At 41.2% G+C, this 26,090-nt stretch overlaps 2 protein-coding genes across 2 annotated transcripts in view; both read right to left on the reverse strand.

Annotated features, from left to right (window-relative positions):
* Positions 1-636: 636 nt before the first annotated feature.
* On the reverse strand, positions 637-18,017 carry mfsd2al2 (major facilitator superfamily domain containing 2a-like 2). Its single transcript, XM_048240618.1, has 15 exons — positions 17,972-18,017; positions 15,955-16,091; positions 8,678-8,794; positions 7,855-7,979; positions 7,421-7,553; positions 6,429-6,507; positions 5,802-5,968; positions 5,273-5,363; positions 4,986-5,107; positions 3,870-3,953; positions 2,967-3,050; positions 2,571-2,683; positions 2,239-2,382; positions 1,520-1,702; positions 637-1,018 (listed from the first exon to the last, which is right to left on the reverse strand). The coding sequence occupies exons 1-15, from the start codon at positions 18,015-18,017 to the stop codon at positions 637-639; spliced, it is 2,007 nt and encodes a 668-aa protein (XP_048096575.1).
* LOC125293987 (NLR family CARD domain-containing protein 3-like) overlaps positions 15,441-26,090 on the reverse strand; it is a 40,840-nt gene continuing 30,190 nt past the window's right edge. The window contains exons 7-11 of the mRNA XM_048242269.1: positions 22,339-22,509; positions 21,637-21,807; positions 21,288-21,442; positions 16,744-16,769; positions 15,441-16,091 (exon numbers count right to left, since the gene is read on the reverse strand). Coding sequence (XP_048098226.1) covers positions 21,289-21,442; positions 21,637-21,807; positions 22,339-22,509 — 496 coding nt within the window. The 3' untranslated portion in view covers positions 15,441-16,091; positions 16,744-16,769; position 21,288. The remainder of the gene's footprint in view (positions 16,092-16,743; positions 16,770-21,287; positions 21,443-21,636; positions 21,808-22,338; positions 22,510-26,090) is intronic.

A 26,090-nucleotide genomic window follows, 5' to 3' on the forward strand; every position in this document is an offset into this window, starting at 1 on the left:
AAAAAATGGTGTGTTTGCTGCACTATTAAAATGATTTGGTAAGAGTTTAATGAATTTAATTGACCAATTGAAGTTTAATTTCACTGCTGGTTACGCCCCTGGAAGTTCGGAAATGGGAGTCAATGGCATCCTTTCCAGGCAGAGCTGCAGAGCAGATTCAAATTGTCTAACATGTTTGTCTAGATTCACCCAGGCTACGATTTCATTTGAATGCAACAGGATCTGGATGCTAGGGGGAACAGAGACATTATGGATACTGACATCTTCACCCAGTCTAATGAAATTGTGTTGTCATACCTAATACCCAGCACTACACCTGATGCTTTTCTGGAGGTGCATATTGTACTTAACATCTAAAAAAGGTTTAGGTTAAACATTTGGGGGTTGTATTAGCTGGTTTTGATTACTCTGGGATTAATTACGTGTTTGATTGAACCTTTACACATAGTTAACGAATTGTGATTCATCAACTTTATTGCAGATAATAGCTGATTATAGCATCCTCTGAGATATTGTGGCTGAGCTCAAAGTTGAAAAGAACCTCAAAAGTAAAGATCATCACAGCACACTGGTGTAATAATATGTATTGTTTATTTAGAGCGAAAAGAACCTCTTCTGTGGTGCTGATAAAAACATCTAAACCCAGGTCACCTTTGCCCAAACTGGCTGTAGGTCACCACACTGAGATTCATGGGAAATTAAGTTTGAATTCAGTCTGATTGGATGCTGAAGTGACTCGCGTTTAGAAGCGCTGGTGTGGCGCTGTGAAATCCTTGTCCTGGTCTTTCTCTGGTTTGGGCTGGGAGATACCATTTGGGGTTGTTTCGACACACGGTGAGAAGAGGAACTTCGTCTTGAGTTCTGAGAGGGTGTTTTTGTCATGTGACCAGGCATGTGGCTACAGTCTGACCTTGAACTTGACCTCTGACCTCTAGAGGTGAAAGGCGGCACTCCTGGTGAAACACTCTGTGTCAAGCTCTGAATGTCCACTTCAGTGGAACAGGTGACTTCTTCAAGTCTGCCAAAAAACAGAAACCATTATCATACTCTATCAATTTTGTCTCTCTCTCTGTTTCGATCTTTCTCTCCCACAGGCTCTGGTCAATTCAGTCTCATACCCAAAACGCTTTCTGCTGGCACATGCTGTGTCCTGAGGGAAATGGTAATACCGATGATGACCTCAGAGGGATTATTTTTCTACCTCAAACACACTCACACCAACACAGTAAAAAAGGCCTATCGCCAATAGACCCTTTCAACAAGGTAAACAAAAACAATGCTTGAACATTCTATTTGGGCCCCAATCTACTTCCTCTGCATTAAGATAACATATGGAATGTTAAAAAGGAAGTCTTGTGGGGCCAACTATGATGCTGATAATGGAACTTTCTTGAAAGGGTCTATACTCATGCACCTGTGCAGATGTTACACAGAGAATGTTCAGAATGTAGTAAGGAAATCTAGAATGCCAAGAGCTGAATGGAGAACGAGAATTTGGAATGCTGCCTGAAGCACTCACGTTGCCCGTTCCTGATCGTTGGGTGTCCTGCTCAGTCGCTGGTGCGTCTCATTGATGGGGTAGAGGTAGAAGAAGACCAGACCCAGCACTAACAGGCCAATAGGCACGGCGGCAAACAACACCCGCAGGGCTGTTATCACCCCATCGCCATGGCTACACGCGCCCGCCTGGTAGCCTGCAAAGCTGCAGGGCAGAAGCACAGAAGTGCGAGCAGCAATGTGAGAGAATGAGAGGGAGAATGTGAGACTGTGTGCGTGTGTGACTCACAGACAGAGAGAGAGGGAGGGAGGGAGGTAGGGAGAGAGAGAGAGAGAGAGAGAGATGACACAAGCAATGTTTGGAAACAGTTCAAAGAGATTGTATAATAGCAATGCGGAGAGTGAGAAGAGAAGGATTCTGGTCAAGGTTAGCAGCTACTGAGTGCTGTGCTGAAGAGAAACAAAACTATTTATGGCCCAACAGCCCAACAGCAGACTCAGTCAGAACCAGAAAAGAAGTCATGTGTTTTTAGGGCAGGTGAGAGGCCTCCAGGAATAGGGCTGAGGCCCCCTGGAGGAGAGGAAGGGAAGTGCATCAGGAACAGACCTCTGAAGTTCACTTACAAAAAGGACCTAAAGCTCCCATCTTTGCCCGTATAAGATGATCAAAGGGCAGAGATGGCAGCTTTTGAGTTCTTTTTGTAGGCGAACTTCAGAGGTCTATTGTGTGTGGAGACTCACTGCAGGACCATAGTGGAGAAGCCTATGGACAGACCTCCGCCCAGCTTATTGCAGAACACGTAGCAGGAGAAGAACAGAGGCTCCATCTCCCTACAGGTGGGGTTCTTCAGGGCGAAGTCATCTATCACATCTGAAAGCATGGACCTAACACACACACACACACACACACACACACACACACACACACACACACACACACACAGGGTACTAAGTTATGCTTAGTGAATGAAGTTAATGTCTCACTGTACAAACTGTGGGAAATGGCACTGAGATAATGGTCATTGAGACAATAAATAGGTATTAGGAATTAGGTAAAGTCCGAGGTGACTGACCAGGGCAGCAGGAACAGCGTGGCCAGGCTGCTCCCACTGAGCACGCTAATGGCCATGTACACAGCCAGATTACTAGGCACTGACACCAGCACTATCAGAGCAGGGATGAACAGCTGCAGAGAAACACACACACACACACACACACACACATATTTAACATGAGAGGCTAGGAGACGCTCACAACACACAAAAGTATTAGAATTGATAACATCTCTCTCTCTCTCTCTCTCAAACACAGACATACTCACAATTAAATAAATAGATTCACAAACGCACGCACGCACACACACAAAGACACACACACACGCGCGCACGCACGCACACACACACACACACACACACACACACACAGAGATGACAGATGGTATCCACAGTAAGAGCAAAGCGGGAGCTCACCGGCAGTCCAATAAAGAGCGTCGTCTTCTTGCCCACCCTGACCAGGAGCACCTGCCACAGAGGTACGGAGATGGCAGCGGTGGTCTGGGGGAGGGGCACGTAAACAACACAAGCACGGGACATCAGAGCAGGTTCTACACACCGCGGTTGCCCTTTTGTTTATCAAAATAGTACAGACCTTTGGTAGAATACAGACTTGAGTGCATGTCTGTGTGTGTGTGTGTGTATGGGGTGGTTGGTGTGGAATATCACCCCCTACCATTCCATATCTTGCTCATAAAAGGCATGTTGCAATGACACTAATTATTAGACAACAATTATTTCTAAATGCTATAACACCTTTGTATAGAACTTGTGAAAGAGCACACAGATACATACAGTGTGCATTTAAACCAGAACAGTTCCTCAGTAAAGACAAATCTCTGCTGGTATGACCTTAGGACACAGTTACATACAGCCCATTCATTGCAGGTACTCCCAGCTCAGTGGGAATTACTGATGTGATATCTACGAGAGAGACAACAAGGCACAATTGCTCAGCGACATTGCCCAAAAAGGAGCCCCATGTATCATCACAGAGTCCGGGCTCCCAGCACCGGAGCTGAGAAAGAAAGAAAGAAAGAAAGAAAGAAAGAAAGAAAGAAAGAAAGAAAGGGATCTAAAATAGCTCCATGGCTGACATAATGAAGGCTTACAGGAATCACTGTCTGACTCACACTGGTGGTGTGTGTGTGTGTGTGTGTGTGTGTGTGTGTGTGTGTGTGTGTGTGTGTGGGCTCTGATGCACTCTACCGGGGTTGCCAACTGTTTTTGGAGAATCTATCAATTATATGTCTGTAATCATAATCAATTGTATGTCAAGTCAACGTTGAAAGTTGGCAACTGTGGTCTACAGGGCCTTACCAGCAGCACAAGGATGATGTACTGGAACTGGGGTCCAAGACCTGAGGCATGTGTGCAGTACAAGGCGAAATTCCCCAGGGACATCTAGAACATACAGAACAAACATAAACAAAGGGCAGGACCTGAGTCTGGAACAAGGATGTGCATTAGATATGGAGAGAGTATTTAAAAAAACATATGAAAACATGTAACCTGTTTTCAATTACACTTTAAGTTCACATGCATATTTGAAGACAAACTTATTGGCTAGTTCTAATAGATTTAATATTGATGCAGGCCTACTAAAACTTATATAATGTTTATGTGTCTTTCAGGAGAAAGGCTTATGTTTATTATAAACTGCATAATTTATTCACATCCATGGTAAACTAAATGACCATGAAGTCACGAACACACACATACATGCACCCACATCACACACAACACACACACACACACACACACACACACACACACACACACACACATTCCCACAGGTATGCACTTACACATCCTTGAACTATGCATGAACACACTTGGGTCATTCCACGTCAGTTCAACCAGGGCCCACGCACTTAGGTCTCAAAAAATTCTGAAAAAATTACCAGGTGTACCTATGTTACCCAGGAGACACACTGTAAAATTACTCTTATGTAAGATCAATACTTTCCAAGATACAGCCAGTTTTATAGGGGGAGGGGGTGTCGATTTTGCTCGGCCTCTTTTTTTTGTCAAAGTTCACAAGCCCACAGCAAAGAACAAAACCATGTAGGAGGCTCAAATTGTGCATGCTGGTACATAAATAGGAATAGTATGTAGCAAAATTGTCACGTTTGGTCTGTATAATCCTGCATGGTCATAGCTGTCCCTCAAAGTTGATACAAATTTTATTGGAGTTTTTGGCTGGGCTCTGTTTAAGCCTTCAGAAGACATATTTTTACTCAACATAGGCTCTTGATTTATTTTTCTTACTGAGATAAGTAAAAACACTCTCACCTAGGTAACATAGGTACACCTGGTAATTTTTTCAGAATTTTTTGAGACCTTTGGGCCCTGGTTGAATTGACGTGGAATGACCCACTTGCATAATAACCTACAATTGACCTGAGCTTTCAGTCAAAGTCAGAAATGGTTGACCTGGAAGGCAAGGGAGGAGAAGAGGAAACCAAGCACCAGGCGTGTGTATGGGGCGTGTTGCACAAGCATCTTCAGACTGGAAAAATACGGCTGATGCGTCTTCTCCTCAGCGTGGAGGCGAGCTGGAGTGAGACCTTAGCAAGTAATTAACAGAGCGAGATGACACCTCAAATACTTTCATTTATATGGTATATTGTCTTTGCTGGGTCCTGAGTAGATTGGAATGTTCTTTAGAATAATTATATAATTAAATTAATTAAATCCCGCCTAGGAAAGCAGAGCCTCACCATGCTGCTCTTTCACTCCCAGGAAGAGAGTCAGGCTACACAGGAAGTAGATGCCTCCCAGGACCATAGCAGACATCATGAAGGCCTTCTTCTGATGAACCAACACACACACACACACACACACACACACACACACACACACACACACACACACACACACAAACACTTTCCAAACACACCCAGCTCCTTTCAAATGCCCATGAACAAAGCCCAGCTAATCACAGGGCAATAAGATACCCCTGAGACTGCCTCTTGGCATCAAGCACTAAGCTATGTAGCCAGGCAACTATAGGCCTTCTATGTGTATGTAAAAATGTGTACAGTATGTATGCATTTACACAAGGTGTGTGTGTTTGAGAGGAACAGCATGAAAGAAATACACCATATTAGTCAAACTGTACACCAATATTGTTGTAGTGTCCAAACTTCCATCAGGGCCAATCATATTTAATCTTTATCAACCAGATAAGTGAAAAGACAAATGTCAACCTAATGAAGGGAATGTAAAAAAAACAAAAGGATTGTTCACCGTGTTTGGGAGAGCAGGGTGAACAGGAGCCAGAGTGCTGTGCGCGTGCTGAAGGGTCTGGACTTCCTTGTCCAGGCAGACGTGGTCTCTCTCGGTGTAAAACACCCTCATGACCTGCCCCTGCACCACTGAGCTGAACAACATGGCAAGCATCTCCAAACACATCCCTATCAGAGACACGGAGGATGAGGAGAGAGGGAGGGGAGGCGAGAGAGAGAATGAGCAAGAGAGAGACAGATGGAGGGAAGAAAGGAGATGAAAGGGGGATAAAGAGAAGGGGATGTGGGAAGGTAAAGAAGATACAATGAGAGATAGATAAAAAAAAATGGGGGAGAGAGAAGAAGGAGAAAGACAATCAACAATGATGACCCAAGCAAGAATGATATAGCATCACAAACTAGCAGATTAGGCACAAAACTGCAGTGCAGACATAAAGTCAGCAGCTCTTCTCAAAAGAAACCACCCAGAGAACACTAAAAACAGTGGCAAGAGTTCAACAGCCCAACACTAAGGTTTCAACTCTAGAGAAGAGCTCGTTTAAATATTCATGGCTGAGAGAAGCGTTTAGTGATGAAGTGGGGATACTACTTCTGATAGGGAGATCACTGGGCAGGAAGGACCTCTTACTGTAGGCAGTGGCCGAGTCTCTGTCAGTCTGGTGTCCACCCAGGAACATGTTGAGGGAGGTGTACGGGACGTGGTAACACTGCGAGAGGTTGTAGACACGATGAAGGCTAACATGGCTGGAGAGATGCATGTTTGAGTAGATGTCCTGAAATTCATGCCTTATTCACGCGGCGGCCATTGTGTAAACCAAAACGAGGCTACAAGGTACACTGACTATATCATTAATGCATTTTCGCCACCTACTGGCGAATGCATAGAACACAATAATCCTATGGTTTGTGTACCCTGTAGCCTCCTTGTGTACACTGTAGCCTCCTTGGTTTACAATGGCCTACGCCTGAATAAGGCGAATGAGGCACTAATGTCATGCTTTAGCAAAGAGCTTAAAGGAAGCTACAGTTAAGCCCGAAATTATTTATGACCATGCAAAATGTTGACTATTAGAGTATTTGTATTTGACCAATAGGTTCCATCTGTCAAACACAAGACAAAAGTCCATATATTACGCTATATATCACTATGTCTGTTTTCTTGGTCAAATAAGAAATCAAACAAACCTGTCACAAACACACCAACGAGATGCAAGTGTGCAAGTAAACAAAATGAAGAGAGCACGAAGAGATTTGCTTTAGTCACATTTGTTCTACAGTATATTCACCTCGAGCAGGACATGAATTTGATTAATAGGATGCATTTAGCCAATTAAAACTTTGTCTGGTCCACATGCAGTGGTACTGATCTACCTGTTTCACATGCTGCTTCACACACGCACGCACGCACGCACGCACGCACGCACGCACGCACTCGCATGCACACACACACACGCATGCACACAAACAGACACACACACACACATGCACACATGCATGCACACACATACACACACACACAAACACGCACGCACACACACACACACACAAATGCACGCGCGCACACACACACACACACACACACATACACACACACACACACACACACACACAGGAACTCACACTCATGAAAGTCTCAAACAGACAGCTGGTGAAGAGGTACCAGGGGAGAGTGACGGCCAGAGATGCTGTATCCCCGGGGACTAGCCACAGCAGGACATAGGAGAGGATCCCAAGAGGAGTGGAGATTGCCATCCTGGAATGACAAAACCCCAAACAATACGAAACAAAACAAAAAAGGATGACAAAACTGAGTCATGGAGAATAACCAGAAGTTAGCAGTTGGCAAAGTGAGCTCTGATTTTTTTTTCTTACCACAGAAAAACAAACTAAAATTCAGAAAATTAGATTCCATTAATATGGAACTAAACTAAATGGTTAGACATGGAAACATTGGAAACACCTCAATGATAACATTGCTGATGAAAGTTGATTTAGAAATCTAAGTGGTTTTTAACCTCATGTATCCCATTCATAACCTGTTCTTCCTTACCCACCATGGCAGCAGCTTGCCGATGGGTGTGTGGGGAGTCCTGCTGACCAGGTACCCCACCAGGGGGTCAGTGATGGCATCCCAGGCCCGGCTCAGGAACAGAATCAGGGACACAAGAGAAGCCTCCATCTGGGTTAGAACACACACATACAGTAGCCTACTTCCACGGTCTATCAGGTTACACATTCGGACATTTATTTTTGTCATTTACATCGATGTCTATATTCAGGGGAAACCAAACCTATGACCCGTACATTCACACATACAGAAACAGTCTGTGACTGTCACAGCTGGAGGAGACTCATTGACTTTTTCAGTCACCTTTATCAAAGGTAGTGTGTGATGTAAAGAAGTTGAGTATAACACTGGCTAAAACCTATGAAGAGAAGCTTCAGATCAGGTATCTGTGCCATCGCAACATCTGATGCACTCTGTTGTAAAATTCCATGACTTTTCCCTGACAAAAAAAACTGAATTACCATGACTTTCTATAATGAACAGAACAATATACCTACCAATGATTTCAGATCACCTGTGTAGCATTCAAGAATCTTTTTTCTTTTTTAGAGCGGGAGATTAATAAAAGGGCATTGAATTAACAAAATTGGGTTACTCAAGGAAGCAGTGAAGCTAATAAGCATTATATACACAATGTATTTTAGAAAGTAAATTTTACAACTGTTACAACAAAATTCCCTGATATTGCATGACTTTGCCCCAAAAATAATAAAATTCCCTGACTTTCCATGTCTGGAATAGACTTTCTAAAATGTCATGATATTCCAGAAATTCCATGAACCCTGTGATGTGTGTGCATCCACACTCACCCTGACCACGTCCAGAAGGAAAACCTGCAGGCAGAAGCCGATGGCAATGTTGGTGATCTGGTAGGGGATGCCCCCCACTGCATAGCACAGCTTCCTCAGAAGGGGAATGCCGCCTGGCTTCAATTGGAGAAAAAATGGAAAATGCACCAATGGGAAGAATAGAACACCGTACACATGAAAAGTACTGAAAAGCACATTGTTTATTTCTGTTACAATATTGTTTTACATTTTTCAGTTTTTTTGTCATACGAGAATCCTAAAAGCTTTATACATTTATATCAGTCATTTGTAAGACTATTAGGTAGGTGACTTGCCGACTCTGTAACCCAGAAGGAATAACATCATATACATTTGTGTAGCACAGATCATTTCAATATTTTGTATTCTAAAGATAGGAAGAAAGCCAGCATATTTATCTGTAATTTAATATCACAAGTAGTCTATCAAAAAACAGTTGCTAGAACCTCTCAGACCTCTCTAAACATTTGATTAGCCAAATCAGAGTAGACTGTAGCTTTTATCCAAATAACCTTTTAAATTTTTCAGTAGACTCTCCTCTTCATAATTCAATGTAAGCATAGTGACAAATAAAAAGACAGTAGAACTGCAGAGATTGTCAAGGACTTAAAACAGGAGCTGAAGCAACATTATCAGCTAAACATGTAATGACTACTCTAGACGTGGGAATAGCTACTTACCGTGGAGTTCTCTGTACTCTCGTTTCCACTTGTTAGCCCCTTTTTGCAGATATGGTTGACAAGCAAGATTCTCCAAGCCGCAAGCCTCTTCAAACACAGACTCTGAGTCATACTTTGGTTTTGCTGACGACCAGTGTTTAGTTTACCTGTATAGGTGTTGCTCAGTTTCACCTGTCTTGTTGCAGGTATTATTCTGTCCTGTACAGCGTTTAGGGATTACTGAAAGAAAATGGCTAAACAGAAATCAGTGCACGCTTACATGGACACACGCCCACACCCACACCCACACACACACACACACATTTACACACACACACACACACACACTCTCTTACTCACACAATAACACACATTCACAGACACACACAACACACATACTAGTCTTGTTGGTTAGTATGTAATTCCAACATCCGGGTCAATACAACCGGAAAGTTTTCAGACCCATCAAGTTTTCCACATTTTGTTATGTTTCAAATTCATCTTAAAATTTCTCATCAATCTACACGCAATACTCCAACACTCTACAAAAAGCAGGTGTTTGGAGTGTTTAGTAAATTTATAAAAAATAAAAGACTGAAGACTTTGTTAACGACGCTTGCAATTGAGCTCTGGTGCATCCTACTTCTACTTCTACTTCTATTAATTCACTGGACATTAGTAGGAGAGGCGAACATCTCTTTATATAAGTTCTCACGGTTGATGGTGTATGTCAGAGTGAAAACCTAGCCACAAGGGTTGAGAGAATTGCCCGTAGACCTGTAAGACAGGGTTGTGTGAAGACACAGATCTGGGGAAGGATCCAAGAACATTTCTGCAGCATTGAAAGTGGCCAAGACTCAAGAGCACAGTAGCCTCCATCATTCTCAAATGGAAAAGTTTGGAACAACCAACAGTCTTCCTAGATCTGACTGCTCAGCCAAACTGAGTAGTCTGGGATAAAGGGCCTTGGTCAGTCAGGTAACTAAGGACCCAATGGTCACTATGAATAAGATCCAGAGTTCCTTTGAGAAGATGAGAGAAGCGTAAAGAAGAACAACCATCAGTGCAGCTCAGTGCTTGGTTTTTTCCACACTCACTATTGGGAATTGTGGCCAAACAGTCTTTATTTCATCAGACCAGATGATTTTACTTCTCATGGTCTGAGAGTCATTCAGGTGCTTTTTGGGAAACTCCCGGAAAAAATTGGCTTCCATTTGGCCCCTCTATCAAAAAGGCCTGATTGATGGAGTGCTGCACTGATGTTTGTCCTTCTTCAAGCTTCTGTTACACTCACCCCCCCTAAACCTCACTCCCGATCCTGCACTTGCCCCGGCCCAGACTGTGTGAGTGTGAGTGTGTGAGTGAGAGTGACAGTCCATCCTTTTCACATCTACAGGTCAATGGGTATGCAGTCACTAAATGTAAATTAAGTATATATACTCTTTTGATCCCGTGAGGGAAATTTGGTCTCTGCATTTAATCCAATCAGTGAATTAGTAAAACACACTCAGCGCACAGTGAACACACAGTGAGGTGAAGCACACACTAATCCCCGATGCAGTGAGCTGCCTGCTACAACGGCGCTCAGGGAGCAGTGAGGGGTTAGGTGCCTTGCTCAAGGGCACTTCATCCGTTCCTACTGGTCAGGGTTCGAACCGGCAACCCTCCGATTACAAATCCAAAGCCCTAACCTGTAGGCCACGGCTGCCCACTATTTTATTTTATTAATTTATTGCCTGACCCTCTTTGGGAATGGATGGCACAGTCTTGTATATATTATAGACTAATTTGTTATAAATGAGTTGAATGTAATAAGCCTGTGTTTTCTTTAAGCCTAATAGGCTGTATTGCATTGCTATAATAGTACAGTACGCTGTGTTTGGAAGGGTCTGGTTTTAACCGGGCTAGTAAAAATGGATTTGGAATGGATTTTTTGCATATTTTGCTAATATAGAGTCTAAGGAACAAGATTTGTTTTGTCTTCAAATTTTCACGATCCATTTTAGTGTTTTTTTCTGTATGTTTTAAAATAAGCTTTGTTATGATGTAGGTGTGTCACACAGGTGCTTCAACAGCTCCCCCTCAAAGCTGTGCCCCTGATCAGAGTGGATTCTCCTTGGCACGCCATACACATAGAACCATCTCTCAGTTAGAATCTTAGCTATGGTGGAAGCTCTCTGATCAGGGGTGGGAAAGGCCTGGGTAAACTTTGAGAAAACATTTGTGACTACCAGAACATTGAGCACTGTGTGCTTGCTAAAGCAAGACAACCCAAGACAGAACTTTCTTGGGAAATATGTTAGCCACTAAGCCTTTGTAGATAATCTCCATTGACTTTACTCTCTTGGATTGGGCTAGCACAGGACAAGAGAAACTCAGAACACCACTTTTGCACCTCCTGCCACATCTGGGGCCAGTAGCACCTCTGTCATATTAAAATCTGTAGTTCAGTTCCCCCCTCAGATGGCCGTGGTTGTTGTGTAGGCTAGTGAGCACTTTGACTTGCAACACATTTGGCAGTAAAAGCTGCAGCACTGGATCCCTGGAAGGAGGAGCCTGGATCGCTCGGTACGAGGTCCCATCCACTTCCTGTATCTGGGACCACTGCTTTATCAATTGTGGACTTCCCTTGGTTTACTCCACTTGTCTTAACAGGTATGTGGTAATCCCTGTCACCAAAACCACAAGTATCTGGAAATACAGGGATCAGTCCCTTGCAGGACTTTCAGGTCTCTTTTGGTTCGACCAGGGATGGTGTCCACCATACAAGATTCTGTCATCCAAGAGTCTTGGATAGGTGCACTCAAGGCTTACATGTTGGCTATGGCAAGCGGCAGGGGGACTTGTGGAAAGCAGGGGGGCTTGTGGGAAGCCTAGAAAGGGACAATATTTGATGTTGTAATAAACAGGGCAAGCTGAGAAATCCAGCAATGTTCCAGATCGCCCAGTTTCGCTGACTGCAGGTATTGGAGGGGATTGTTGTCAGTGTACACGGTGAATGTGTTGCCCAGGAGATACTTGCCATTTTTTTCTGTGATTTCCCACTTGACTGCAAGGAGTTTGAGTTTCATGGCACTATAATTTGACATGTTCCTCTCACTTGGCTGCAAGCCCCGGCTAGAATAGGCTATTGGTCGCCGAAACCCATCCTTCTCCTCCTGCGACAGAACTGCCCCCAATCCTGCATGGCATGTATCCGTCTCTAAGATAAAGGGACGACTGAAATCGACATAACCTAGGACTGGCGCTTGAACAAGCTATTCTTTTAAGGCTCTGAATCCAGAAAAAGTTCTGAAGGCAAACCTAAACGTGACTACATTCAATGTTAACTATCCAATATTCAGATGTATGTAATTGAAATGTATGCAAATTAGTGCATAATTAATGAGATATTGTTAAATTACATGCATAAACATATATTTTCAGAAAACCTGTAATGCAAAAAAATACTGTCTCTACATAAACAATCAACTAGTAAAGTTTCATAAGAATATCAAGGAGTTAAATGTTTTACCCTATTCACCCATTCTATGTTGCCTATGGAGGCCAGTTTTAGGCCGCAAATGCTAATTAGCAGGTTTAAAACTAAAGAATCAGTTAAGTAAATATGATATTCAGAATCAGCACCCAAAAATGGATTTTTTGTGTGTGAAAATGGATTGTGAAAATTTGAAGACAAAAAAAATCTTGTTCCTTAGACTCTATACTAGCAAAATATGCAAAAAAATCAATTTTTACAAGAAAATCCAGCGGAATTACACAAGACACCGTACCATAATGTATGAAAATGTTTCTCAATTTATCAATTAGTTTCCAGAGAATTGAGTATTACATGTGTACTGTTAAGACTCGCCATAGAGAAAGAATGGGGGAAATTGCAGAGGTTTTAGTTTTGCGATGTTGTACTCCGGTGCGGGCCGGATGCTATATACTACGGATATGTTTTGGGGGGCCACCCAAAATGAGGTGGCGGGCCGTAGTTTGGGGACCACTGCCCTATGGTCTCAACATTTGCTTGTGATGACATACAAATGTGTATTCCCTTTTAAATCTCCCCACTTGACCCATAACACCGGTATTTTGTCTTGTGATTGTGGCCATCTGAGAATTGTTTTGAGGAAACAGTGACTGCATTGATATGGATGTTGAGTATTAATGCTGCATTCATGGGGTCTGGGAATAATGGGAGCGTTCCCAGTAATGACTTAGCTCTTCCAAATGGAAATAATGGGAATTTTTTTTCCAACAGATGTTTCTTTCCCTGTTCCCCATCACTTTGTAGCTCAGTTGTAGTTCATGTGGACTTTGATGTCCAACAATTTTAACGTGAAATTGGTAATTTGTTGTTTTTGTCTCTTGAAAGTTGCATATCAAGTCAAGTCAAGTCAAATCAAGTTAAGTTTATTTACAGTATTTAGCACATTTCATACACAGAGGTCATTCAATGTGCTTTAAACAAAAGCAAACAATAATAGCAAATAAAAGCACAGAAGAGCAATTAGTCAAAGTTTAAAAAGTAAAGATTAAAGTAAAAATAGAAAACATAAAACACACAAGGTAAAATAATTTTAAAATAAAGAATAATTAAAAACACAAAATAAAAGACACAAGGTAAAATAATTTAAAGACAGATTCAGAATTTGTAACTCAGGGCAGTTAGCAGAAGGCATCTGAGAACGGTTTGGTCTTAAGCCTAGATTTAAAACGTGTCAGCAATGATTCCTTGCGATACTGGGTTGGAGGAGCTAGTAGGGGGACAGTTGGTAAGTGTTCTTAACAGTCTTGTGTAATAAACTCCGGGTTCGCTAACTACGTTGTTGGTGTTTCGTTTTATGTGTAGGGACCCTGAACAAGCTACTGGCGAGGTTTGGTGCTGTTTTGAACAATATTACTGGTTAAACAAATGATATTTGGGAAGCGTTTTGCTCATGGCCCTTAGCTAATCCACTGTTAGCTCTGTAGTAGTTGATCAAATTGGGGTCAATTTTCGCTAGAGTTACACTTGAAAGCACTAAAAGATTCTAGAGTGCTATGTGCAAGATAGATTGCAGATTAGAACCAAAGAACAGAACACCACAATAGAGCATAATCAGTTACTGAGATACTAGTATTTATCATCGTATTTACACCCTGTACTCATTAAATCTAAATAGGCATACTTATTTCTCTGTTCAGACCTTCTGTCCACACCAAAACAGCACTGAAAATTATTCTTTTTGATAACAATCACTAGGTGGATAAATTTGGAAACAGGTCAGCAGTTTCTAGTAAAAACAAACAAAAAAAGATGGTCAGTATTCGTGTGGACATAAAATGTTTTAAAAAAATATACGGAAACAATTATGTGGACAGAGACCATTTTCACCCCCAAAATTTGCGTATTTAATCCACCTCCCTCTAGCGAATCGTATTTGTATATGCATTAGAATATTAAATGTGAATTTCAAGCATTTCCAGTCAGGGTTTCTTACTGGAATGGTCAAAATTAGGGCTGTCAATCGATTAAAAAAATAATCTAATTAATTACATACTCTAAAATAATCTAAATTAATCACATATATAATTTTTGCTGTGAAAGTATTTTACATTTTTAAATTCAAATAAATCATTGAATAATCAGCATCAGTGACATTAAAGTTCAAAAACTCTTATTATTATTTTAATAATGGCCATAATAATCTATGATATGACCTAATATGCTGAGGAAATAAATTCAAAAGTGCTTCGGGAAGAAGTTGTTTTTCACATACAAGGTATTTCAGGCCACAGATATAACCTAGGGGACACAATGAAAATAAATTAACACTTCCCTCAATGTCAACACTATTTCTTTGCATTGATGTGAGACTTTAGAGTTAATGAACTCCGGTGATATGCAAATTTCTTGCTGCAAACATTGCAGAGGACTTTATTTTAATCAACACTTTATTTTTATCAACACCATCAGGCCGTTGTTTAAAAGTAAATGTTCCAATCAATGATCTAGGCAGCACATTTTCTTCTCTCTCCTTCATTTTATAGTCTAATGGTTACTGACTACAACGGCTTGGGGTCAAAGGTCATACGGAATCGATTAATCTCCGTTATTTTTTTTAATCAGTTATTTTTTTCTCAAATTAATTAATCGAAATGAATCAGTTATTTTGACAGCCCTAGTCAAAATGCACATTAATTAGGATTAGGAGGCTGTGTCATCTCACACAGGTATACTGAGGAGTCAGCCTTAACCCTAAACCCAGGATAAAGGGGCTCATTGAAAGTGAGGTGAAATGTGTGCAGGTGGGAGAGGAAAGTGGGAGAGGAGGTGTCAGAGGAAACACTGTAGAAGGACAGAGTACCAGCTGGCCAGTCAAGGTACAATCCTACTCTATTGGAGCCGGAGTCGGGAGCACCTAGAGCAGTTTCCTCATTATTATGCCAAGCAGAGTAGCTCTTACCCGAGCAACTAAGACACCAGGACTTGTCATTACGTCTAAACCCACAGACATCCCTTGTTCCTTTCCTTTCTATGGATTCATATGCCACTCCTATATCAGCCCCAGTCCCACTCCACTCAGTCTCCCAGTAGTAGCATTCAGACAGGCCGTCCTGACACAGCACCTGATGCCATTCGTCAAATCTCTTGGGGTGGTCAGGATACGGGCACTTCTCAGTCACATGTGTCACCTTTTTGTTGCTCTCAGAGAGAAGGAGAGACTGGTTTGCTGTGTTCGGGTCCAGTGCGAGCTCACAGGCAACTGCAGAGAAGAGAAGAGAAATGAGAGAACACTTTTATCAGAATATGAGGAATATTGTCTCTTATCACTTAAATTAATGAATAATTGTGGTAAATAATCTCAATCTCAATATTGATAAAAAATAATCGTGATTATAATTTTGGCCATAATGGTGCAGTCCTTATACAGGTCCATCTGGCCATGGGGACCCCAGTTCAATTACCTACATGCCAGACTCTTCTTGTTAGGCTCTTCAGCCAGCTCATATATATCTAGAGAGGAACGTCAGCTATGTTGTAGTGGTTATTGTTTTAGTGTACCTGTTAACACTGACCCAGTTAGGTGTTGCATCTAGTGAATGAGCACATTAAGATGCTGAAAGATTAAGGAGTGTGGCAAAGTTGAATAAAGAGTTGCCCTGTTGAGCATAAACAAGATATTCAGTGTCCGATTTAACATAAAAGGAGTAGAATATACCAGAAGAACGCTCCACCGGAAATATATGAGCGGGTGAAGAGCCCTCCATGGCATATAGTCCATTCCAACTGGTGGTCATTTCCAGATCCCACCCCCATCTCTCTCCCCCACTTGTTTCCATTCATTCTCAATTATCCCATTTGCATAGCGGCAAAATGGCCCCAAAATGTATCTTAAAAATTAGATTGACACTTACATTTTCTCAGTTCTTCAGCTCCATACCTTCAGAGAGGAGAGAGAAAGAGGACACTATGGATTACATTTGAATTCTACTGTGTAAATGTTGACATTTGACAGTGATTTCACAGTGGGTTAAAACTAAAATTATAAAATGAATCATTACTGTACTTCAGTGTTACATTCATGCTATAAACGTCATACCTTTTTAGTGCATCACAGTTAAATGTGCAATTCAGTATTAAAATAATAAGGCTATGTGGGCCTGTTCTGTTTAACGCACAATATTGTTCACTGCAACACCCTAAACTAGTTAAAAAAGCTTTCTGCTAAAATGTATTTTATAGGGTTTTACTTTTTTGACATTTGATCCTTTCTCAATTTAAATTCTTGATCCTGGTAAAATCAAATGAACTCAAGTGCTCAAAAGACACTACAACTCCAAATACTTAAGCATGTACATAATTGTTTGTCATGCGTAGGTGCGTTTCCATTAACCCTGAAAATGAGCAAATCTAAAATGTGAAATTAAAAACGAGTAGTTTTCCTCTCACATGAGGTGCCTTTTCAAACCTATTGAAATAGAACTATTTTTGCACAAGGGAAATGGAAACCCATTTTTCACATTTCGGTGAGTCACATGACACTAAACGCATTCAAAAAGGTGGTATGTTTTGTGTGGTCCAAAGACAGGATTATTTTTAGAGTTGGTTCGACATTAGTTAGCCTGGGAACACCCAGATCTTCACAATTCTACAATTGGGAGTGGGTTTGCAAAAGGTTCACTGACTTACGAGTAGGGGCGTAACTATAGTTAGAATTAAACTTAAATTGGTACAGAGTTAAACTCTTAAAACATTGTTTCAAAAGTGTAGCAATCTTGTAAACTAAGGTCTTAAATGCAGTTGTTTACTTGATTCCAAAGAAATAGATATCCATGCCTGATTAGCAATAGTACTGTATATGCGTGCCTATGTTTTAGGGACATTGGAAATGGGCTTCAATGGCCTCTTGGCCAGAGGGACCTGTAGAGCAAATCCAAAATTTGCCAAAAGTTCGTATGGGTGTTTCCAGGCTAGAGATTGGTGCAATTCTACTCTAAGCAATAACAAAATGCAAACATTTTGATGTTAAATGTGGACTATACTATTAGTGTCACAAATCTGTCTTTTACATTCTGAGCCCCTCAATTTAACTACCACGGTTTATGGTGGATGCCATTGAAGATAGAGGCCCCTATTTTGTACCCTGGCGCATGGCGTAAAACTCATTTTCCACCCGGCGCAAGCACATTGTCAGGACTTTTACGGGCTTTTCCCAAATCACTGAAGTAACGTCGACGCAGCGGTAGATAGTAGCAGAGAGTAGAATCCATCAGGCAAGTGTTATTTAAATAAACTCCTGGTGTACTTTCAAACTTTTCAATGCCTCGTTTTATGAGTAAAGAACATAGTTGTACTGCTGTAGAAGTTTCGTACCATTCAGGGCATTATTAGTGGGGTAATTTACGAGATACTCTATAGCAGGGATGCCAAACTCAGGCCCGCGTGCTGCTTATTTGTGGCCCGCGAGGTCATTATTCAATCTGTATTAGAAGTGGCCCGCCACGTAGTTTATACAGCGCATCCATATCTGAGCTGGCCCGACAGTATTCTCTTCAGCGCATCCACGTTAGAGCTGGCCCAGCACGCTATTCTATTCAGCGCATGAGCGCAGCCCAGGGCAACGCAGCCCATCAAGTTGCTACATACTGTACATATAGTGTATCATACACCGATAACACTTCAAATCCCAAAATGCGTTGCATCGTTAATGCCGCCTTTTCTGTTCATAAACAAAACACGTATCCATGCAACCAGACAAACTATCAACGAAAATGGCGAAGCGAAAGATTGATAATCGGAGCTTTCAAGATAGGTGGGAAAACAATTATATGTTCATATTATTCAAGGACAAATCCGTTTGCTTGGTATGTGGATTCACCGTAGCTGTCACTAAAGAGTACAACATAAAACGCACTACTCTGAAAAACTAAACATGAAGACAAATACAAAGATCTGGATCGTAGCTTAAGCTACAGAAAGTGGGAGAATTGAAAGCAAGTCTGCTTTCAAGGCAGACAAGCCAAGTCACAAAGTAATGCTGCTGTAAAGCGAGTTTTACTGTTGCACAGGATATTGCGCGACGGCCATTCTCAGAGGGAGAGTTTGTTAACTGTTAATAGTTACAATTACAATTTTGATAATTGTTAAATGTTATTTACAATTTTTATAGTTCACCTGCAAAAAATAGGCCAATATATTTTTCTATTCAGATATTCAATATATTTTTTCTATTAGGCTATATTCAGAAATGCCTGCATTCTATTTTTTCTTGTGTGTATACAGTTTAAATTCAATAAAAACATCGGTTGAGCTTGGCCCGCGACATACTCCCAGTTCTTAATTTTGGCCCTCTGTGAATTTGAGTTTGACACCCCTGCTCTATAGGTTCCATAAGTGCCTGCAGAAAGTCATTAATTTCTGACAGCGCTACTCGACCAGGGTTCGACAGGAAAACAGGTTCTGGGAGGGTGATTGGCTCGGTGTCATGGTGCAAAGGACCCTAGGGTGAAATTACTCCGAACCATCGCTTTAAATGGAATGACAGATGTAATTTTCATTGGTTTTAAATTATGTTATGCCCCAAACACACCCACGACTGATTAAAAAACAAAGGTTACCATCCGTTTTTGATGACCGAAGACACACCCAATGTGGACTGGACATCCTACTAAATTTGAATAAGCTTTTGGCTAGTGATCATGTGTTTTAGACCAGGGGTCCCAATTCCGGCCCGCGACGCATGTCAAAATAATAATGTAATCCGGCCCTTGAGACTATTTTTAATTGCGACAAACAATGATACTGATTAAAATAGACGATAGTTCCAAGTACGGTGACAAATCTCATTTGTACTCTGCTCCACTATGTGCTAGACATCCAGAGCTTCATTCAAACCCAAAATCGCTGCGCAAAGTTTTCAGGAAATACTTGTATTACACGCGAGAAACACAAAGACGTGCATTTGTAATGACGCGGAAACGATGCAGGCCATAGTGTTGAAGCAGAAATTAAGCAGAAATAGGCCTACACCAAATGTTGAAAAACGTTTACGTGTGATGAAGTCTTATGTTATTCACATATTCTAAATCTGAAGGAGAATATCCTTTTGGAGATTATGATCGATCATCTATTGAATGGAGGTGCGTCTGCGTGTATACGACGGTGTCCACTAAGCATACCATGCTTATTTCAACCCTCTGCCCAACATAGCTTGGAGGTTGCAGTGGTAATCGTGATGATGGTGTCCGTAATGGACGTGGTACAGACAGCAGGGCTAGTAGAAATAGGGCTCTAAACTACAAAGTCACCCGCAATATGATGCAAACTTCTGGGTACTCAGATTACCCGCAATAGGAACTGATTTGACCAGAATACTTTATTGTAGGCCTTGTGGTTTAGAAACCATATACATCTTAGGTGTTGGTATACATCTTAGGTGTTTTCCTGTTAATTTGTTATGTGGGTAATATGAAAAAAGGAAAGTAAACCTGCTCAAATATGTTCATCCAGTATTTACTGAAAGGTGCATAATTTGAGGTGCTTGCCATCCAGTGGCAAATTAGATGGGTAAATTTACCCCCTTCATAAACTTTTGTTTTACGCAAAGATTTTTAAATTTACAGTAGGACTTTATCTCTGACCACTTTCAAGCCATGACCTTTTGAAATTTTGATATAAAAATCCAATGGTGTTGCTTTCTTAACCCTGACGCCTATAGTTTGCCAGGTTTAAAAAAGTTTTTTAAAAAAATATTTTTATTTGATGTGAAACACACACATACCTGTTTTTATGCTTTTCATTTGTTTTATAATTTGTATTAATATTTATTTTATCATTATTTTATTTATAAGCTAAGGTTGCTAGAACAGGTGTCTAAAACTAGATAAAAACACTTGCACTTTCTGTTTGCAGTTTTGTGTGGTATTTGAAAAAAAGAACATTGCATTTTCAGAAATAGTCGGCCCTCCAATCAGATGACGTTGAGTTTGAGACCCCTGCTTTAGACTGTCATAATAGGGCCCAAACTGTTAAATCTACATTTTGGTAGATCTGTGCTAATATTTATCTAAAATGGCTATTATGAGAAGATAAAACTCATATTTAATCGCATTACATTACTTAATTGAAAAAACAACCATTCGTCATTCTGAATTTGGACAAATATCACTTTTATTTTGCACAAATCTGTAATGGATCGCAGCTATTGATTCAGCTACATTAACATTAGATTTCACTTTGACATGACTCAAATACCATACAGATGTGAAATTCTAAGTTACAGCAAACTTCAAGGACGAAGGAGCAAGTAATTATCTACATTTCAATTCTTTCTCACCTCACTGTCATGTTTAATAATACTGTGAGAAAACAATTTTTTGTATGATAAACTGGGCTACATTATTAAAAGCACTGTTTAGGAGCCATGAAAATAGAGAAATAGAGCAAGCCCAACACCAACCTTAACTTCTGCAGCTTACAGGTGGAGTCACTTGACGCATAATGCAAAAGCAGAATTCCGTCTGCATCAGGTCCAGCTCTTCCAGGGAGGCCCAGGACTGTGCAGCAGAGGCTAACACCTTACAGGATTCTTCTGTCAATTTACAACCAGCAAGTCTACACAAAGTGAGGAGAGCCGAGTAAGAAAGAGAGACAGGCAATGTACTCACTGGGCACCTATCATGTACCCACTGATGCCGAGTTAACTAGAATATGAAGCTATAGTCTGAGCATGGGCAAAAATGTGAGTAGTATGTGTGGCAAATAAACAGTTCAGAAGCACAATGAATATTAAAATGTCAAACAGCAACCTTAATATCTGAAGTTTACAGCGGAGATTGCTTAACGCTACTTTCAGAAGGTAAATTCCAATGATATTCAAGTCATTGTGACTCAGGTCCAGCTCTGTCAGGAACACCATATACCGCAGAGCAGTTGCTACAACCTCACTGGATTTCTCCGTCAGTTTACAACCAGCAAGTCTATAAGATGTTGGAGTGGAAAAGGGTACAAAGAAACATAAGAAACATGCCTAAACTTGTCTTAAAACTGATAGCATATAATAGGTTCTAATTCAAAATTATGAGGCCTTTACAGGATTTTATAGGTTGACTTAAAATGACAGTTAGTCCTCAAAGTTTTTGTAAAAGTTTCATAGAAGTGGAACTTTAAAGGAAGTAAATTATTAAGAACTTCCCTGACCCACCTATTTTTTGTGTAATGTAATGTTAACGGTGTTACATTAGAAATATGATTTTGCCTAGTGATTAAATTAGTGTTACTTTGTGCGTGACTGTACTAACATAATGCCTGCCTCCTTGCCTGTTATATAAACAGAGCTGCCAACCCTCACGCATTCGATTGGTCTAAGAGCGTGTGGAGCCAATCAAATGAATGAATCTCACTCTCAATGTGTGAGAGTTGGCAGCTCTGATATAAATTAGAGCTCAAGCGCTGATGTTGATTATGATGTTAAGCACACATGAAACAGCTTCCTGAGTAATAACACTGACTTGAGTTTTTTCAGCGTACAGCGTGGATTCAGCGCTTCAGAGAGCAGCTTTCCTTCACAATTGCCAAGAGTATTATTACTCAGGTCCAGTTCTTTGAGGGGGGACTTTTTTGACTGCAGAGCAAAGGCCAAAATATCCCCACCATTCTCAGTGAGGCCACAGTCAGCAAGCCTGCAAAGTACAATTGACATGGCAGTCAGTGTCAATAACCACTTTAATCATGATCAGCCAAGTAAAACATGTAAGGTATCAGAGATTATTTCAGTTAATGACAAAATAACTTTACATTCTAATCACACTGACAAACAGATTGACCTATTTACTTCTGAGACAAATAATTACATTCTTTTGCAGGTTATCCATTAATGTGACGCTGTTGTCTGGGGAGCATTTCCCGTAGAACTGCGGAAGTAAGCTTATGTATGGATGTAGCAGGATAAGTCTCCGTCCCGTTACACTCTTAGTTGTTGACTAGCTGAAGACCATCTTGCTAATTACCAGGTGGCACCTGCCACCTTATATCTAGGCAACTGACTGCATGTCTCCCAATTCTCCACCTGTTGTGGAGAACCTACTTTGTGGTAGTGGCGTGGGAGCAGCAGGCTGATTGGGCTGGTGTCGTCCTGTTGGGTGGTTGAGGAACAATTCGGAGGTAGGAGATTGTGTGTTGTGTTCACCTGTGGTGTGCTGTGCCCAGATCCTACCCCATCTTGCTAGCATCTTGCTAGCCATGGTGAGCCCACTGCCATGTTCCTTGCCCTGTGTGCAGTAATAGTAGGCCTACAGTGGGCATCGCTTTCAAATGACCACTTCATTCGCGCATTACGAGGCGTGAAGCTGCGTGAAGCTTTAGTACCACTTTCAGCCACTGTGCGTCGCTCTGCCACTGTACATCACTCTGCCTGCCGCCCCTTCTGAAAAAGCAGGATCTTCCATTAAACATAATTGTTGCCGAGAGTAATCCCAGCCTACGAATTCAATAACAAAATAAATCATGCATAATTAAACATTACCTCGATTTAGGCTACTTGGGTATGGCTTAAGGCTTGACTACATGGTGGTAACGAAAATCGAAATTGAAATTTGCTGTCTACATTATGGTCAGTGTTGGGGTAATGCAACTACGCAAAACAGTGTCTTGTGTGATAATTGAGCCAGTAGAGAAATAACTGTTCAGAATTAATCTGTAGCCTTGGGTAGGCTTCTGCAGAAAACAATGTCGTTGCCGATTTAATACTATCTGGCGACGTTTTTAACAGGCTACGCAATAGAGGCTTAGACAACTATGACCCACGTTTTGGTTTCGTAAATTAATTTGCCCTACTTCTTGACTGCAATGTAGTCAATTGAGTGCTTGACATGTCATTTTTATTTTTCTGTACAATAAACAAATACATCTGCTTTATGCCGCAGAATTACATTCAGCTAACTTCTGCAGACGTGCAAAAAAACACTGCCAGGCCATCCTTAAAAATATTTTCATTTGCCGTAACCCGACCGACCCTGTCAATTTAGAACCGACCCAAATTTTTATTTGTTTCCCCAATCCGACGGACTTGCCGGTTGTAAACTTGCGTTAAGACCGACCGATTTTTTTTTTTTACTCTAAACAACCAATACAAATAAAATACTATTCATTTTAGTAGGCCTAAGTATTGTGAATATAAATTGCCTACATACAAACGTAGGCTCTCTTAAATAAAACCCTGTGGCGTCATCTCTACACCATTGGTTTACGCATATTTATATGGCCTATAAGCTTCGTTTCATTCACACAAACATCTCGACAACGCTTATTACTTGGCACGAAGCTCTGGAAGAACTGTGCCCAGATCTTTTCCCATTCTTTCTCCCCTCTAGTCTAACGGTGACCGTGTTGAAGAATTGGAATTGATTGTGGTCTGCATTTCTCAAAATATGGGCTTAACCCAGATTCGAACTCTTGGACAGGGGACTGATAACTGCTGCGTAACGGCCTTAACGCACTGCGCCACAGAATTGACGGCGTGGGTGAATAGGGGATAAATAACAATAGAGTACACAACTGTTTCACCAGCACATTTAAATGACTTGACTAAAACCGTGCATAACTGGAGGTACACCTGTTATCTGAGCAGTCTGTATGTCCTCATTTTGCGAATGCGAGGACGATATGAGTCTGTTGCATTTCGTTAGATGTCCGAGTCACGCATTATGTTTGAAAACCACTGGCTCGTAATCACAATAATTTAACACACGACAGTTGGATCTTTCATCATGTTCCAATGCCTACATTTTGGTGAGTAGCATAGAGATTGTTAAAACAATAAAGTATGGCTCTCCGTTTGGGACATTGAAAAACTTATATTTTTAATAGGGTAGACTACCGTCGGAGATGCTGACTTGCAAAGGCCTCGGGATAGCACGTTATCTCCACTATCATCAGTCAATGCCCCCTTGATCAAAGTAGGGAATGAAAGAAAAAATTTGAGAACCACTGGCTTAACAAGTTACCTGCAGTCCAGAACACACAGAATATTGCAACAGAAAGTTGCCTTTATAATCAACTACTATTTGTTCCAACAGCATTTAAACAAAGCCTTTATAAAAGTGAAAAAAAAATATTCCATAAGAAGTAAAATAAAATACTGTTACTGTTGTAACTGTATCAGCTCCCCACGTCAGTGACAGGCAGACATGACACAGCTAAATTCTCAGCTTGTTTATACCCCACACTGAACGCGTAAGACCGCTAGCTAGGCCCATCACTGTGGGGTGCGGTAGCCTACTCTATGGGATTTAAGTCAAGCAATATAACCATACTACGGAGCCCTAGAGGTGTCATCACAAAATGTTTTGCATGTTGAGAGAATGTGTGCTCGTTTTACTACATTGTGCGCTCGTTTTACTAAATTGTGCTCTCGTTTTACTATATTGTGCACTCATTTTACTAAATCGTACACTCGTTTTACTAAATTGTGTGCTCGGTTTACTAAATCGTGTGCACAATTGACTATATTGTGCTCTTGTTTTACTATAGTGTGCGCTCATTTGACTAAATTGAGCTCTCATTTTAAGCATAGTAAAATGAGGGCACAATTTATTAAACGAGTGCACTATTTACTAAAACGAGCGCACAATTTACTAAAACGAGGGCACGATTTATTAAAACCAGAGCACAATTTGTGAACATGGTTATAGAACATTGTGTGCACGATCTACTTAAACGTGGCCACAATTTGTAAAACATGCACTCAATATTGTCTTGACACATGTAAACATGAGCACGTTATAGTATATTCGAGATTTCAACCTACTAAAACGCACCCACGAATAATTAAAACGTGGGCTCGAAGAAATTAAATTGTGTGCACAAATGTGGTGTCAAGGGGTATCCCCGGGAATGACGTCGGGAGGTGTGTCGCTTGTAGTGATGTAGGGGGAATCTCATTGATTGCAGTGCACCTGGTTATAGCCCCGTTAGGTAGGCTATAGGTGGGAGAGCAGATAATTGTGTGTGTTTGCACAGGCCCCTTGCCATCTTCGTCCAGCTGAATGTTTGCCAAAGTTTTGAGTGTTTGTTGAGGTCCAAGTTTATGCAGAGAGCTGTGGTGTTTATCGCGAACGGTGTGAGCTACATAGCGTGAGAAGCTGAGCATCTTGTACGCCACTGTTTATGTCTCCTGTTTCATAGTCTGTATCAAAGCTTACTGCGTTGTGTGCATCATATTGGTGTGCGGGTGGGTTATATGGTGAGGCCCATCGGGCGCTAG

This window comes from Alosa alosa, chromosome 4 (genome assembly GCF_017589495.1).
Source record: "Alosa alosa isolate M-15738 ecotype Scorff River chromosome 4, AALO_Geno_1.1, whole genome shotgun sequence".
Lineage (NCBI taxonomy): Eukaryota > Metazoa > Chordata > Actinopteri > Clupeiformes > Clupeidae > Alosa > Alosa alosa.